At 40.7% G+C, this 14512-nt stretch overlaps 1 protein-coding gene and 1 long non-coding RNA gene across 2 annotated transcripts in view; one reads left to right on the top strand and one right to left on the bottom strand.

Annotated features, from left to right (window-relative positions):
• The window catches only part of agmo (alkylglycerol monooxygenase), a 76152-nt gene extending 62289 nt beyond the window's left edge, over positions 1-13863 (bottom strand). The window contains exons 1-3 of the mRNA XM_033641523.2: positions 13596-13863; positions 5072-5202; positions 3430-3581 (exon numbers count right to left, since the gene is read on the bottom strand). Of these exons, the coding sequence (XP_033497414.2) occupies positions 3430-3581; positions 5072-5202; positions 13596-13715 (403 nt within the window). The 5' untranslated portion in view covers positions 13716-13863. The remainder of the gene's footprint in view (positions 1-3429; positions 3582-5071; positions 5203-13595) is intronic.
• A 171-nt stretch (positions 13864-14034) lies between these two features.
• Positions 14035-14512, top strand: part of LOC117265935 (uncharacterized) — a 33319-nt gene continuing 32841 nt past the window's right edge. Inside the window, exon 1 of the long non-coding RNA XR_013492163.1 lies at positions 14035-14276. This is a non-coding gene — a long non-coding RNA (uncharacterized LOC117265935). The remainder of the gene's footprint in view (positions 14277-14512) is intronic.

Raw genomic sequence — 14512 nt, 5'->3', positions numbered from 1 at the left:
GTCTCATCCCGACCGCTTCACAGTCGGCTACAACCACCCCAGTGCATGCTGAAGGTCACAGTGTGACGAAGCCAACAGAACCACATCATCTGCAAAAAGCAGAGATGCAATTCTGAGGACCTTTTACCAGACCCCTTCCTTCCCCCGGCTGCGCCTTGAGATCCAGTCCATGAATATCACAAACAGAATCGGAGACAAGGGACAACCCTGGCGGAGGCCAACGCCCTCTAAGAATGTGTTTAACTTTGTACCAAGTATGCGGACACAGCTCTCACTTTGGTTACAAGGACTGGATGGCTCGTAGCAACAACCTCAGTACTCCGTTTTCCAACAGTACCCCCCAACAAGACTCCCTGTGGGACGCGATCGTAAGCTTTCTCCAAGGCTAGTTCCTACAGTAGTAATTACTCCGTTTAAGACTTAATACTAAATTTGCCTGACAAAAACAAAACCAAGTGATCTCTTTCGCAACTAACAGACAAACTTAGCAAAGCTCCAGGAACACCACAGTTACCTCCATGACGGACTTTTTGGCATGTTACCAGGGGTTGGCAAGCTAACAACCATCAGGACTGTGCTACTTCCACTGCAGAAGTGTGGCTACAGGCTATGGGTAAGCTACATCGTGTCATCTTGTAAGTGCTTTCTTTCTCTGGAGAATTAAAAAAAAGGGAGAATTGCTGCGCTCAAGTCATATAATGGTCAGGAAAACCCTGTTGTTTATCATGTTGGCTGAAATGTTGGTAACCTTATCATGTAAACAAAATGGGCAAAACCAAGGTCAGCAAAATGATAGCGGTGATGTCCATATATTGTACAATTAGTCAATAACAATTTATCATGATAGGCCTACATCATCATCACAATAATAATGTCCAATATGCCCTGTGCCATGGTGGTGGGAGATAAAAATGCCTCCAGTGCATGTTAGAAGCAGAGTGGTACTATAGAGTCAATCAAGTCAGGCCGTTCTTGGCGAGACAGTTTAAAAGCATTGCTTCTGTTTAACCAGTTCTAGACTTTGAGCCAAAACATTGTGGACTAGACAGTGGGCAGCTTGATGTGCCACAACACAAATAAACTTTGGTGCAGGCCACAAATAAATACCTCTGTTCCGGTGTACTGTGTGGCAGCTGAGCATCTGGCACATGTATCAGTTGAGCCAACACACACAGGAAGAGTCGATTTTAAAAGATGCCGAGCTATGACTGTAGAAACACTGTATCTGGTACATATTTTTTATTTCTGCTTTTATAGTGATGCTGCAGGACGTCGCTGCTTTAGAGCCGTGACTATATACAGCTTGTTGCTGTGAGAGCTCCGGGTTAAGACCACAGCTCTCCGGAGACCAAGGCCTCTCACATCTGCACAGCTCCAAACCAGCTGCATGTAACTCAAAAATAATTGCTTCCTTCACAACGTCCAGGACAGCATGATGTGTGTGCTATCTTGTGCGCTCCTCCCTGCAGGGATGGCAACTAAATCAACATTTTACAACCATTTATCATCAGCTGGCTTTGTAGTTTTTTGTTAGTATTATCTGAGTGACACATGAAAGAGGAAGGGGAGGGATTGTTGGTTGGGAGTTGGAAGGTAGTGGAATTATACTGGCAAAAGAATCCAACATTCAATATACTTATCACTGAGAACACATAAACAACACCATCATTGTTACAAGTCAAGTGTGTAAAAACATATAAAGTGCATTGCTGAAGCATGAATGAGATGCTTATTTAGCTTTTTATTGTGCAAAAAATAATAATAGTTTGAAAAAATTGAGCTTTTGTATGATCAATCGTGAAGAGGATTATGCGTTTGGAAAGTTCCTACTGACTTTTTACTACTTTTCCACCAGGAAAAGTGGTCACTTTTCAAGTCCATAGTAAACACAATAAATCCAAGCTGACCACAGCAACCATGCTCAATGAAGGAACAAACTCAAAGTTGCCACAGCGACCTTTTCAAAGCCACATTCACTCATTTTAAAATGGTCTTTTAAAACAAAAATGATCCCCATACACAAGCGTAACATCTGAAAACGCATATCACATGACCATTTACTAAACTGGGACTGTGTGTGTCTCTGTAAACAGAAAGCAGATTGTCTACTCTGTGGTTGGTGGCTTAATAACAGAAAATATTACAGAGATGGCGAAAAGTAAATGGTAATTGGACCTGCAATAGCATAGTGCCTTTCTAGTCTTCCAAGCACTCAAAGTGCTTTAACACTACTACACTTTGATATCTTGCCCAATGATAGTTCAAAATGTGTATAGAGGAGCTGGTCGATCTTCCCACTAAGGGATGACCTGCTTTACCTCCTGAGCCAGACTTGCCCCAGAAATTTCTTTGCTAAGACCAATGATGAGGTGGAACTGTCTCTGAGAATAAGGCGGTCAAGGTGGTGGAAAACAGATTTGGCATTGTTGCAGCAATTACGGCAATCTATCAGAGTGATACAGCGAGAATTATTCATTGCCGGAGAAAGCCATGGCAATGGGAAAGGAGTACCCACATAAGAGGGATAAAATCACAAAAGGTATGTACACCTAGCTAAAATGTTTTGGCTTGACATGTCTTGACTAATAAGACCCCATCAGGAAGCAAACGTGGTTGTCTGCATCAGCGTTTCCAAAGTCCCTGTTTCTGCCCGTCCATACCAAGACACAACCCCAGAGTTTTCAAACTAAAAAGGGTAAGCCGTATTTTCAGAGGTCTCTGTTTGAGGGATTCCAACATACCAGAGTAGTGTGGATGCTAGGTGTAAATGTGGCAATAGTAATGCATTTTAAAACGAAAACATATTTCTGTGGACGTAGCCTAAGCCTACAGAAAGGTGAGTGATTTCTTAGGGTGTTTTCATATTAAGAACAATTGTATCATCCCCAGGTATAATTGCCCTTCTCTCCCAATTTTTTTCCAATTTCATCCTAGTAATATTATTCCGTACTACGCTGTGAAATGGAAATGTTGAGGCTGTTTCATAACTGGTCAGTACTCCGCGTGTTAAACAGCAGTCCACTTCCGTGTTTTGTACAGTTGGTGTTCACACCTGATGCATAGCGTAACAGAGTAGCCATTAACTGTACTTGAGACCACCTTTTCAAATGGACTCGGCCACGGATGGGCATACCGTACCCAAGTACAGTACACATTAATCAAATAAACTAGACTTTAGGGTCAAGTGTACTCGAAGCAGGGCCTGGATTCATAATGTGAAAGCCCCCTCACTCAAATGATTTAGGACCAGTTTCACTTGAACATTCTCCTCTGAACTCTCACAACAACACAAATATCTCATACGGAGCTGAAAGAGCAGAAACCACACAGCAGAAACTACCACAGAAATGTGAATAAACTAGTAGCTGTGAATACCCATGTCCTTCTATGTGGGCTGTGTACATCAGTGTGAGTGTCTTGAGCTGGTACCGTGAGCACAGCGGTGGACCCAATAGTAGCAGAAGTCCACGCCCAGAAAGGTGAGCCACCAGGTCCAGGCGGAGTCCCACGGCAGCTCCATCAGGCGATACCGGTCCCACACGTACATGTAAGCAGTCAGCTCACAGCCTCTCATAAACAGCCTGAGGGAGGGGCAGTCACAGCTCTGTGTCAGTCCAGTGTGCACGTGAGTAAAATATGCAGTTCATGTTTCAGTTTCACATGTCAGTTCATTTGTGTAACTTGTCAGAACATCTTTGTATTGTCAAAGCACGTACACTACTGAAAGGGCATTTTCTTTAGAGATACCTGATACTTTCTGATAGACAATGTTGTATTTACATCTTTACGACAAGGACTATTGTGCTTTACAGTCTCTTTCTTTCACAGGTCTTTACTCCACAGACTGGACGGGACGGGACATGGGCCAAACTAAAAAATCCAAATACATGCCAAACAGCTTTTCCCAAAGATGGTTTCTGTCATTTGGGGTATTTCTTATCACGCTGACGCATGTTTCTTCGTTCGTAGTAAAAGGGGTGTGGCATTACGATTGACAGCTATGTGCGGCAGTCTTGGTCAGACATGTATGGGCGGGAACTTGATACAGTGGAGACCCTTACTACACAGACTCTGGCTTCAAATGGCATCACCAGCGCAAGACGGCAGCGGGCGTAACCGGGAAACTTTGGCTTCATTTTTGTACAATGGGAAAAAGTGGAGACACGTCGTCCATCTACAGTCCACACTGACGCTGAAAACACACCAAGCAGCAGCAAAGTGCAGCTCACCACAATTATCATATTTTTCTGCAGCCAGAGGGCGAGCTCATGTGTTTTGGGCAGGAGGAATTTTTTTTGTAACATAGGTCAAAGTGTCACAGGAGTTTCAGAACTCTGTTTACAGATTAGCTGTGGGTATTCTCTGGCCAAAATTTGCCAGCACACTGATCCATAGCTTTTGCATGGCAGAGCACCGCAGGCCGCACTTCGCCACCTTGTTTTCTGCATGCAGTAGGCCAACTCTCTGGACCTACACCTTGTGCCACTTCCTGTTGCCCACCTCACTTTGGACAAGGTAATGGACTTTTAAATGGCAACATTTAAAGTTACAGCAACCCAAAAATAAAACCCTTTTCTAATCTACACGACTCCTTGGGCGCCACATTTTTCATTCTAAACAGGAAAGGCAGCTATGATAATGATAACAATGTCTGAAAAATAAGATAAAAATTAGGGACGCATGATAAAGTAGTCAAGAAATCAGCTTTAAAATGAAATATTTGAATTAGTGACATGCTTTTTCTTAATTTTCACAATGAATATATATTACGTACATTAGAAAGTATTGTATTTCATGTCTCCATTAGCTGGTGGTCCATCATGATAAGAGCATGCATGCAAAATTCCGCTACAAGAGAGACTTGATGACTAAATTTGGTAGGGAAAAAAGTGGCTATATCAATATTGGTATCGGTTATCGGTCAAATTAGTTGTTACATATCGGCATATCCGGTTTTGGGAAAAAATCCAATATAGTGCATCCCTATAAAAATCAAACCAAGTAGCCCTAACAGCACTGCTATCTTATTATAATATACAGTGACCTGACCATGAGCTGCCTGAACACTCACATTGGAAGTCTGGAGATCATTCCACAAGATACGGAGGTGAGTCCATCGCTGATGGTGACCACTGGGGCTCCTGTCTTCAGCAGGCCCACCACCAGCTCCAGCACCATCAGCCCTACAAAGAAAGGAGTGGCCTGCACACACACACACACACACACACACACACACGAAATCCTGATTCAGCACTGTTACGGTTACAAACTGTGAAAACAAGATGGTTTCAAGTACACTGTTGCCTTTAGCAGTTGTGTTGAGCTTGAGTATTTGTCTTGGCAGATGAGCTAAAAGCTTGCAGGACTTTCATGTCTTGTGATCCATGATGTTTGTTTCACTGTACCAGACTGAAGCTAAAGCCACAATGTATTGGCAGGCGGGACATCACAAACATTTGTCTGAGCAGAGCTGCACTGGAGGAAGAAATGATCTCATTAGTTGATTTAAACATCAGTGCTAACAAACCACATATTTTTTCATTTTGAGTGGTGTCAGGTGGGAGCCAAGCACAATAAAACAAGGATACAGAGATGTTGTGCTGTAAAACCTCAATGTCTTTGTGTTTGCGGATAAGATACAACAAAACAAAGTCATCTAGTTAGCTTGTTAGCTACATGTCATTGTGGCTACTCAGGCTAGCTGGTATAGCGTACAAGCTAGCTGACCTTTAAAGAATAATTAGGATTAAGACAAAATTAACTGATTGTTATTTATTTTTTCAATTGATATTTTAATCAGAGGTCACTCTTCTTTTGTTGGACACATTCTCCCCACAAATACAACATGCTAATGTAATTAGCACGAGACTATGGCATTTTACATTGTATAAATTAGTCATCTAAACTTAAGGTAGTTAGCTTGTTAGCTACACGTCATTATGGCTACTCAGGCTAGCTGGAAAAGAGAATAGTAAGGTCTAAGAGGAAAATATTTGATTGTAATTTGTTTCTTCAATTCATATTTTACTCACAGGCCCTTCTCTGCTGCCCAAGTTTTCTAATTACCAATTTTTTAATTCCAGAAGGTTTATTAGCTCTGCATGCTGCTTGTTAAAGTTTGGAAATTTGAAACACACACAAAACACGGATTGTACATGGTTTCAAAGCGACAATTTCAATTATAAGTACACAAATTGGCTTCACTATAACTCGCTGGATTCACAGACAAAACACTTGTCTTTTGTTGGCCACATTTTCCTACAAGCCTATAGCATTTTACATTGTATAAATAAGTCATCTAACGTTAAGCTAGTTAGCCTGTCAGCTACATGTCATTATGGCTACTTAGGCGAGCAGGTAAAGCGTACAAGCTAGCTGCCTTTCAAGAATAATTCATTTCAATTACAAGTGCACAAATCAGCTTCACTATAACTCTCAGGATTCACAGAAAAACACTTGTATTTTGTTGGACACATTTTCCCCAAATACAACATGCTAATGTTGTTAACACAAGCCTATGGCATTTTACATTGTATAAATTAGTCATCGAAACTTCAGCTAGTTGGCCTGTTAGCTACATGTCATTATGGCTACTCACACTTGCAGATAAAGGCGTACAAGTTAACTAACCTTTATTTATTTTTTCAATTTATACTTTACTCAGTGGTCCTTCTCTGCTGCCCAAGTTTGGTAATTATCAACTTTTATTCCAGAAGGTCCTTTAGCTCTTGTTAAATTTTAGAAGTGTTATATCTTCTCCATTGTAATTCCCATTTGAAACCATGGATGTATGAAGGGAAATGGATACGACGTTGGAGGTGGAGCCCAGTAATCCATGCAAAAGTTGCTCAGTGGAACATGATGCCAAAAAAAGTTCAAACTAAAATTAAGAAAAGTACTTCTGCATCATTGGGTCCACATAGCGAGCACACAAGAGAGCGAGCACCTGAATGGGGATAAAAGTGATTTAATCATGCAGCTCTTCTTGATTTAAAAAGATATCAGACCAAATGGATCAAATCCTGGTAGTGGAACAAGTCTTTTTGTGGGGGTTGTGACGCTCAAAAAATGTATCCACTGATTTACGGATGTCTCTTTCACAATGTCAGTCTATGGGAAAAAGACTTTCTGGGCCCCATGATATCATGTGTTGGACCTGGAAGTTGTAATTCTGAGGTTTGGCCACTATGTGAAATTGGTTGATTGATTGTTTTGTTATTGAAATTAGGAATAAAATGATGCACTGTAGTTTTAAAATGTATCAAACACTGACCAAGATCTGAAAGTAAACAGATTTAAACTGCTGTATATATTTTTGGTTTGTACAGAGTTGCTGTTTGAGGCAACAGTGAGTTTGGTGTTTGGATATTTCTTACCAAACTGGAAGCTGGGAATCGTAGTTAACTTCTCTCCTTATTTCTTTATGTAAACATGCTTGTACCCTTTGACTTTGTAATCAAAGAACATTTTCTAACACAAGTGCTCGCCTTTTGTGCTGGTGGTTCAACCAGGAAAGATTCATGTCCATCTAAACCTTGGAGGTGCTCCAAGTGTCGGTCATCTTAACATTATCTATGCAGAAAATTAAAAGGACTTGCACTTCTTGAACCCTGCTTTCCCGAAATTATTCCATTTTGCAATTCTATATATGGAAATATGAAGTTTAAAGACGCAAGGTCCATTTCGAAGTTGGCACAACAATAAAGAAGAAATCAAAACTTTTGTTTTTCAAAAGACTGACCTCTAGGCTGATGCACATCTTGTGGCAGCATAATCCCCTAACTAAATTGGCTGCACAAGGTTATTTTACAAGTTGATTTTTATTTGTCTTGACTTTGTTTAATGCTATTACAAGTAACTTAAATTAACCGATTTGAATTACATTAGGAAATTCATTTTCATGAAAAATAACTTGCAATTTTCTCTGTGTTACCAAATTCAAACACAGGTTGCAGCCATATGGCAGACCAGTTTGTGATCCATCAAGACAAACATGCATAGGATGATTTTTGTTTTGATTAGCAGCTATTTTTGCATGAGATGCCACATGATTTTCTTTTTTATGGTGAAAACAAAACATTACATAGCAAAATTCTAGTTTCCAAAAGTTGCAAAATGTAAATTACATGTAGTAACTAGTTATGACAAAACAAATGGTAAGTACTACGCAAACAGTCAGTGACGGGCCTCTATTTCTAACTGTGCTGGAAACATGTAATAACCTCTTAATGGGTCTGTCAAACATGGAACAAATTAGTGAGGGACGAGGTTAGCAAACAGGTCACGACTGCGACTTCAGCGGCGTGTCAGACCTGCTGGTTAGCTTTAGCTTGAAGGTGCTCATTGACCAAGTGACTGCAGTCGTAACCGGGACACATGGCCCTGCCAAGAGCGAAGAATGAAGGGCGTGACGAAACCGCAGAGGAGCACATCTGCAGGTGGGGAGGGAGGAAGTGTGTGTGTGTGTGTGTGGATGTAAGTGAGAGTGAGTGTGCATGCATGTGTGTGCATATCCACATGTGAATGCTTCCACTTTAGCATGCAGGTGTGTGATGTGAGTGTGTGTGTGCACAAGCAGAGGCGAGAGCACCACCAGGGACCTGCGATCACACGCAACGCTCCCAACATCTGGCAGCAGACTGCAGAACTGCAGCCAACAAATGGGCTTGCAGCGCAGGCAGTCCTCCTCCAAACCCGCTGAGAGAGAGATTATCATTCTGGACGCCGGTCTAAAACCTTCCCTCCTTTTTTCTCTCCTGTCTAGCAGATAGTTTTACCTCTGCAGCCCCACGTTCTTGACAGCTCGGGACGAAATTATTCGCCAGGGCAAGCTGATTCTCATGCTGTGCAAAAAAGAAGGCGAGGGGAAAAAGCTTGTCTATGGTTTTATCCCTGTCTCCTCATTTCTTTTCCTTTATTTGATGTTACTTGTCTTCATTTTTCCTCTGCTTCAGTGAGATATTTCAGTCCCTTTTTGATCTTGCATTCACCGAAAACGTCTTTGCTTGTGTTTTTTTATCTTTTTACAAATAAACTAAAAATCACACCAAAGAAAGCCTACTTTATACTGCAGCATTCTTGCATCCTCTGTGGACCGTTTGTTGTGGTATCTAATAATTTTATTTTATTTTGAATACGGCCTTGCGTGGAACATGACATTTGTGGACCAGATGTCTGCATTTTCCCCAAACAGACTTTTTTTTATAAGGTCACGGATGACTGATGTTGGCTGACAATACACTTTTATCACTGCTGTCTGACAAAAAAATATTGTGTTTTCATTCAAATCACTGAATAGCTGAGAGACCTGGCAACTACCCACAAACCCATAATTCCAAACAACTCTAAAATTAGAAGATTGTGTTTTGTTTTTCTAATTAATTTCGTCCGTCGGAATCAGAGAACAGAATAATTAATGACACATCACAAACTGTAAACAGTGCTGAGTCACACACGCCCATGCAAACTTTTATCACCATCGAGCCCTGCAGCAATAACAAATTTGTTTAATCACGTTTGGTAGTGGATTATAAGGACTCCTGCTGTGGGGGTAATTGCTCTCCTCCCCTGATGTGCCTCATAAAGCCTCATAACAAACATGTGCTGTTAAACCTGCACCAGACATTCGCCGCAATAAATGGTGACTGAGACACTGTAAACTGACAGTAAGAAGCAGAACAAACCCCAAACCTGTTTATAAATTGTGCTTTAAAAGGTCCAGTGTGTCGGATTTAGGGGGATATATTGGCAGAAATGGAATATAAGTATGTTTTCTGTAGTGTACAATCACCTGAAAATAAGAATCGTTGTTTCTGTTGGAATAGGCTGTACATACAGAGCAGGTCCTATGGCTGCATTAAGAGAACTGGATACAGTGTTGGACGAGGGACTCTTCATTCCTATGAAAGTTGCTAAGTTGCACATGAAGTAAAAAAGCTTGGTCCGTGGTATGAAATCACCCTGATGATCGGCACTGCATCTGCATCACTGGGCCCACAGAGCAAGCGCACTTGAGACCTCCACCTGCCGAGCCAACTACTTCCAGTTTAGCCCTCCGCTAATTTGAATGGGGATGAAATGATTTAACCTTGTGGCTCTTCTAGACTTTTGAAATGTTATCGAACTGAATGGATTGAATCCTGATAGTGAAACGAGTCATTTTGCAGGAGTTGTGACGCTCAGAGAACATGTCGAACATTTTACAGACGTCTCCTTCCCAATGCAAGTCCATAGGAGAGAGATTTGGGCCACAGGGCATCACGTGCCGGTTGTAATTCTACTGTGTGGTCACTACAAAAATTGGCTTCAGAGCCCAGCGCGCCTCCTGGGGCTTGGTGGGTCCTCGTCTACAGAGATCATGTTACACCTCCATGTTTCTACAGTAACAGTCAGACAAATCAAACATTGGCTCTAGATAGGGCCATCCACGTTTTTGTGTTGGCCAAAATAGTTAGCAGCCTTTTTAATGTAAAAATTTTTTTAACGTAAAATTGCTTTAATTAGTCTTTTAAGCAGATTTAATTATCTGGTCCCTTTGTTCTGGAGAGGAAGAGGCCTCTGTGGGTCATTTGGCACCTAGTAAAAGCCCTCTGAACGTCTGGATCTTAAGTTATTAGAGATAAAAAGGTGAGCACACATTAGCAGGTGCTGGGCTAGCCAACCATCTCTGACATGCCAAACAGCGTTGGAGAAACACTGACTTGTAACATAAAACTGCTCTTTTCAGTGGTTTTACCGGTTTTAGTCACTTGGTGTCTTTGTTTTGGTGACGAAGATACCTCTGTGGATAACTCAACTCCCAGTAAAAACCTCCTGAACAATGAAAACTGAAAGAATTGTAACTGGGAGAAGTTTCAGCTGATTGCAACCTGCAATCCTCACAGCTAGATGCCACTAAATCCCCCTAAATCTACACACTGAACATTAAAGTAGAGAAGGAAAATTATTTACTAGCATCTAGATGTCTATCTGAAGTCTGACTACTAGTTAGATCTGAGACAGTCAACGTCTATCTTTGTTAAATCATTTGTAAAAGCTTCTCTGAACTGAGAAACACTGGTTTCAGGTAGTATGCACATTACTACTGGTACTAATTTAACTGTGTTTAGGGTACCACTAACAATTATTTTCATTGTCAATTAATCTACTGATTATTTTCTTGATCAATCACTTAGTTGTTTGGTCTATAAAATGTCAGTAAATAGTGAAAAATGTTCATCAGTGTCTCCCAAAGCCCAAGATGACACCCTGAAATGTCTTGTTTTGTCTGCAGCCCAAAGATAAACAGTTTACTGTCATAGAGGAGTAAATAAACCAGAGAATATTCACATTTTCAGAGAAGTTTGCTGCTTACATTGTTTAAAGGTGAACACCACCACCTACATTAAGAATTCAGATATGTTATTTCCACACTCGAGGACAGCTCACTCAATATTTGTGAACATGAGCTGCTCTCTCTTAAAGCCAGAAACCAGAGAGGTAAGTCTCAAACTTGTGATGTCATAGAGTATAAAGTCTGAAGCTGCTCCATAAACAATGAATGGGAGCCACTTAATGTTTGTTGTCTTTTTTATACCCAAATAAGCTTTATTCTGTTGTAGTGTTGTCAGTTCTGAAACAGAAAATGTACCCATATACTCATACTCAACATTCTCCTGGTGAGTGCTCTCAGTCAGTACATTTACATGCACAGTAAAGTGGAACTACGGTTACAGCTCAACCAGGCCATTTAATTAGACAGTCTTTGTCCCAGTGTACAAGCACAGGAGGGGACTGACTCTGCTACAATAGGAGGAGATATGCCCCCTTTCAGCTTGTTAGTATTGGACCTTTAATTCGGTTGACCTGTTACATCAGAGATCAAACAAACGACCAACAAGTTAGTTACAGTTAGCTAGTGGCAAACTGGTGCCATGGTGGACAACTTTAAAGCTCTGTACAAGGAGACACAGCATGAACTGTGTATCTTCATCCATCCCAAAATGCATCTGTCTGGATGTAGACTGCGCCGTGTTGTTATCTGCTTCTTCTTTTGTTACACATTTAATGCTATTTGACGTCAAAGCCTGGGGCCAGTTTGGGTCCAATTGACTGTATATAAACAGGAGGAATTTGACTCCCAAACACATTATCTGGGTGTGTTAGTCCGACTTTGAGAAATTCGATTTACGATGAGTGCGGTTTTAGTCAAACTAACTGAATAAATCATTTGTCTCTGGTGTCATGTAAACGTACGTGAGTGTCACCTTGAACATCACTGTCTATGGAGCAGCTCCAGGCTTTATACCCTGTGACATCACAAATTTGACTTTTAGCACTCTGCTCTTTATGATGGGATTTGTTCATGTTTACAAATATATATTAACTGCCTTAGACCATAGGATTAATATGTAAGAATTTTGACAATGGACCCAGTTCTCCTTTAACTAACTGACTAATAGACTAATCAATTACTAACTGCAGCTCTGAGATGTGATTGTTTTAATCAATCTGTCTGTGAAATGTGTGTGACTATTTTTTCTGAGGTCTCGCTTGCAAAAAATAAATCTTAATCGCAATTACAGTGAATAAATGAATCTAAACCTACATAAATACAGATAGACTTTGGTTAGTTAATAATCTTGTAACTAAAAAGCATAAACTTTTTGGCTCTTTATTTCCGCTTTATGATTGATTACATAACAACATTTAGACACTGTCTTCATAGATTTGAAAAGGGGAAAGAGGTTGTAAAAGTTTCTTATCCTGTAGAGAAGTGTGCACACCTCCAGCTGATTGGAAAGTACCAGTTAAGGCTGTCGATTAATGGATTAGTCCACTGACAGATAAGTAACCAGCTACGATTTTTGATAATCAGTCGTTCTGGTCTTGTTTCAGTCAATAATCTCTGGCTCCAGCTTCTCCAGAAGGAGGGTTGGCTGAGTTTAGCTTTTTTAAATTGTTGTAAACTGAATACATTTGGGTTTGTAAAAGCTGGTAGGACATGAAGAAATTACAAACTTTTCTCTCTTTTTTTTGACATGTTAATCAAACTGTTCAATTCCAACAACTTAACTGTAGACTGATCAATAATGTAAATTATCTATAGGAGATTCAAGGCATCTATTAAAAAAAAAAAAAAAAAAAAAAAAAAGTCTCCAATTTTGGGGGATTTTCATACCACTCCATGACACTGAAAACTCTTCCCAATTAGTAAATAAGTTTTGACTAGAGCTGCAACTTATCAATTAATCAACCAATTATTTTCATGATTAATTGAATGTTTTATCCATAAAATGTCAGAAAACACTGAATTATACCAGATAATTATTTTACAAATAGATTCCATTTGCTTGTTTTCATTGTTCTGCTGTCATGTGACAAACAATAGCAACAAATCCTCTGACTAATCGATTAATCGACGTTTCTCTGCATCTCTGAGTACTTGTATGTAAACTTCTGCATGCAGCACTTGTTTGTCTCTCTCATGTGGTTTCACTACATTACCAATAAGGCTCTGAGTGTTTCTGCAGTCCTTAGATGACAGCAGAGGTCAGCTGAGGTGTCTCACACACAGAGAAGTTATGATGGCAGTGACTGAGCCCGGCTGTACCCACCTGCTGCACATACTGAGGAACCTCTTCCACCTTCTGGAAAGATGACTCGTTCGGTGAGAGCATGAAAAACATGGCCCGCGCCCCCGCGGACACCGAGCCGACCTCCACAGCTTCAGCCATTGGCAGACAGCACCGTGCACACCGTTGCTCCAGGTGTCTGTGTTTTACCTGTGCAGGTATTAAGCTCGCGCGGGCGGAGGGGGCGTTTCTTTCAATTCCTCTATCCGCCGTGAAACACCCTTGTTTTCCCTGTGCTGCACGTAAAGTAGGTCAGTTGTGTAACGGAGAGCGTGCCAGCTGATGAGGAAACTTCTCACATCCAGGAAACGGTGTGACCGTTTAAAGCTGCAGGATACAGTTTCTGTCACCATTTAACTTTACACCAGATCCTGAGTCGTTTATAACAGGCGAGGTTATCTCTGATCAGGGGGACACTTCTAAGCGTCGCTTTATCTCGCGAGAGTTTGTGGTTTGCAGTTTGTTTTGCAGGGTGCTTGTCAGACTTCCCATGGTCACACACTCTTTGTGTCGCGTTCAAACTGTATTTAAATGTAAGATATGGTTGAGTATCAAAAGTAAAAATGAGGCTTCTCAACAGGGCCGTAGCCAGGATTGTATTAACAGGAAGGCCCCCTCTCCTCCCCACTGGATGTCTAGTTTTGACCAAACACCAAAATAAAGGTCTGTATTTTTATTAATTAGCCAGCTTATTGGAAATTTCACATTTTATTGACACAGTTGTCTTATTTAATTATAATGTCAGAGTTGATTTTGACAACTATTTTAGATTTAGTCTAAGCCTTACTCTTGAGATGAAACTGCTCATTAGTTTTAGTGACATTTTAGTAATTTATATCCTTCAAACTTTTAGTCGAAGAAAAGTTTTGTTTGAGTTGACCAAAAAAATCAAAGTCATG

The sequence above is a fragment of the Epinephelus lanceolatus genome, chromosome 10 (assembly GCF_041903045.1).
Source record: "Epinephelus lanceolatus isolate andai-2023 chromosome 10, ASM4190304v1, whole genome shotgun sequence".
Classification (NCBI taxonomy): Eukaryota; Metazoa; Chordata; class Actinopteri; order Perciformes; family Serranidae; genus Epinephelus; species Epinephelus lanceolatus.
Note: the sequence above shows the minus strand (reverse complement) of the source record. Positions and strands in the feature narration are given on the sequence as shown.